Genomic DNA, 3,552 nt, shown 5'->3' with positions numbered 1-3,552 from the left:
TCCACGGCGATGGCCAGCAGGTTGACCACGGAGGCCGTGAGGCTGGTGTCGATCAGGCCCTGCCGGATGAACCACTGGTTCTGGGTCAGCTTGATGGTCCACGGGCCCGTGTGGAACATCAGGTACAGGTACGACAGACCTGGAGACCGTACTACCAGTTAGAACGCAGCAATGCTACAGGTATACTACAGTAATACTAGTTATACTACAGTTATACTACAGTAATACTAGTTATACTACAGTTATACTACAGTTATACTAGTTATACTACAGTTATACTACAGTAATACTAGTTATACTACAGTTATACTACAGTAATACTACAGTAATACTACAGTTATACTACAGTAATACTAGTTATACTACAGTTATACTACAGTAATACTAGTTATACTACAGTTATACTACAGTAATACTACAGTTATACTACAGTTATACTACAGTAATACTACAGTTATACTACAGTTATACTAGTTATACTACAGGTATACTACAGTAATACTAGTTATACTACAGTTATACTACAGTTATACTACAGTTATACTACAGTAATACTACAGTTATACTAGTTATACTACAGTTATACTACAGTTATACTAGTTATACTACAGTTATACTAGTTATACTACAGTTATACTACAGTAACACTAGTTATACTACAGTTATACTACAGTAACACTAGTTATACTACAGTTATACTACAGCAATGCTACAGGTATACTACAGTAATACTAGTTATACTACAGTTATACTACAGTAATACTAGTTATACTACAGTTATACTACAGTAATACTACAGTTATACTACAGTTATACTACAGTAATACTAGTTATACTACAGTTTATACTACAGTAATACTAGTTATACTACAGTTATACTACAGTAATACTACAGTTATACTACAGTTATACTACAGTAATACTAGTTATAGTACAGTTATACTACAGTAATACTACAGTTATACTACAGTTATACTAGAATTATACTTCAGTTATACTATGGTAATATTACAATAATAGCAGTTATAATACATTGAAACTACCATAATATGATGGTTATACTACAGTAATACTACAGTTATACTACAGTTATACTACAGTTAAACTACAGTAATACTAGTTATACTACAGTAATACTACAGTTATACTACAGTTATACTACAGTTATACTACAGTAATACTAGTTATACTACAGTAATACTACAGTTATACTACAGTTATACTACAGTAATACTAGTTATACTACAGTAATATTACTGTAATACTATGGTTATACTGCAGCTGTACTACAGTAATACTACAGTAAAACGACAGTAATACTACTTATACTACAGTAATACTACAGTAAAACGACAGTAATACTACTTATACTACAGTAATACTACAGTAAAACGACAGTAATCCCACCTATACTACAGTAAAACGACAGTAATACTACAGTAAAACGACAGTAATACTACAGTAAAACTACTTATACTACAGTAATACTACAGTAAAACTACTTATACTACAGTAATACTACAGTTATACTACAGTAAAACTACTTATACTACAGTAATACTACAGTAAAACGACAGTAATCCCACTTATACTACAGTAATACTACAGTGAAGCTTAACAGATACCTGAGAAGAGGTCGGCAGCGGCCAGGTTTCCCAGCAGGTAGTAGATGGGGAAGTGGAAGCGTCGGTTGATGAAGATGGCCGCCATGACCAGGATGTTGGACAGGATCACGATGAAACACACCGTCATCCCCAGGCTGACCACCACGTAGTCCTGGGTACGCCAGTGGTCGCTGATGTTCTTCCCACTCTTGTCGTAGAAGAACTTCACCGATTGGTTGTAGTAGCAAACGGGGGCGTCTTCCGCCATTTTGGAAATCGGACAACAGGATCCCAGGGCGAGGGGGCAGGAGTTTAAAAAAAATAATAAAAAGGGCCTATCGGGGGTCGGCTGGACGGACGAAGGAGAGGGGCGGGGTCAGGGCGGCATGCAGACTCGCCCTATTGGTGGGTTGAGGATGGACATGCCATCAGGTGTGGGCGGGGGTGGATGTATCCAGTTTGATTGATGTGTCTCTCCTCCAATGAGGTCTTCTGTCTCCTCTGTCTGCGGGGCGAAATCAGAGTTCTCGTCAATTAAGGGGGCAGCAGCCTAGCCAATCACAAGAGAGGACAGCAGCCTAGCCAATCACAAGAGAGAACAGCAGCCTAGCCAATCACAAGAGAGAACAGCAACCTAGCCAATCACAAGAGAGGACAGCAGCCTAGCCAATCACAAGAGAGAACAGCAGCCTAGCCAATCACAAGAGAGAACAGCCGCCTATCCAATCACAAGAGAGCACAACAGCCTAGCCAATCACAAGAGATGTAACCTGGCCAAAAAAGATCTGTTTATTGCCATGGTTCACACACACTAGGAATTTAACTAAGACATACGCTGTTGTAGACGACACAGGACAGGGGGTAGGACAGGACAGGGGGCAGGACAGGACAGGGGGCAGGACAGGACAGGGGGCAGGACAGGGGGCAGGACAGGACAGGGGGCAGGACAGGACAGGGGGCAGGACAGGACAGGGGGCAGGACAGGACAGTGTGGACAGGACAGGGGGCAGGACAGGACAGGGGGCAGGACAGGACAGTGTGGACATGACAGTGCAAAACACTACAATGAACAGTGCAAATACTAAATACCAAAAAACAGTGCAATAAAATGCAGTGCAATGTACAAAATTACAATACAAAATAAATAACAATGGTTATTTGTTTGTCATTGAATCATAGAGATAGCAGCAAAGATCAAACACACTAAAACAAAAGATCCAGTATGGAACAAAACAACAGGTTCAGTGTTTATTGTCGATCACAACACGGCCATGGCTGTGTGTGTGTGTGTGTGGTGTGTGTGTGGTGTGTGTGTGGTGTGTGTGTGTGTTTTACTGTAACCCAGTCGCAGCCATCTGATTGAGTTCGAACTAAAAACATTCCCTCCCGCACGCACACACACACACACACACACACACACACACACACACACACACACACACACACACACACACACACAGCTTGGCACCGGTCCTTTAGCTCAACACTACTTCCAGACTCAGCAGAGTTCTTTACAGAGACACACCTCACAATTACACAATCCAGCTATGTAACCCAATCTCAATCCCAATACACACAGCCTGCACTCACTCTCTCACACACACACACACACACACGCACGCACACACACATGCGTACACACACACATGCACACATAGACATGTCTGTTGACCCACTCTCCTACTAAGTCACAGGGAGAAAAAGAGGGGGAGACGGAAACAGAGAGAGAGACAGAGAGAGAGAGAGAGAGAGAGAGAGAGAGAGAGAGAGAGAGAGAGAGGAGTTTAATAGTCTAGTTTGACTCAGGATGAGAAGAATGCAGAGGGAGTGTTTGTGGTGTGTGTGTGAGTACTTCCATGTGTCCATGTACATGCGTGTTTCTGTGTGTGTGTGTGTGTGTGTGTGTGAGTATGGGCGTACGTGTGTGTTTCTGTGTGTGTGTGTGTGT

The 3,552-nt window shown here is 41.7% G+C and overlaps 1 protein-coding gene across 1 annotated transcript in view; it reads right to left on the bottom strand.

The window, feature by feature from the left end:
- Nucleotides 1-1,872, bottom strand: part of LOC311327226 (lysophosphatidic acid receptor 2-like) — a gene marked incomplete at both ends in the record, with an annotated part of 8,778 nt that extends 6,906 nt beyond the window's left edge. Inside the window, 2 exons of the mRNA XM_084460260.1 lie at nucleotides 1-139; nucleotides 1,626-1,872. The exon at nucleotides 1-139 is cut by the window's left edge and continues 356 nt beyond it. Of these exons, the coding sequence (XP_084316386.1) occupies nucleotides 1-139; nucleotides 1,626-1,872 (386 nt within the window). The remainder of the gene's footprint in view (nucleotides 140-1,625) is intronic.
- Between the last annotated feature and the right edge of the window lie 1,680 nt (nucleotides 1,873-3,552).

This window comes from Borostomias antarcticus (assembly GCF_949987555.1).
Source record: "Borostomias antarcticus genome assembly, chromosome: 31".
NCBI classification, from domain to species: Eukaryota; Metazoa; Chordata; class Actinopteri; order Stomiiformes; family Stomiidae; genus Borostomias; species Borostomias antarcticus.
This window is presented reverse-complemented; position numbering and strand designations above follow the sequence as displayed.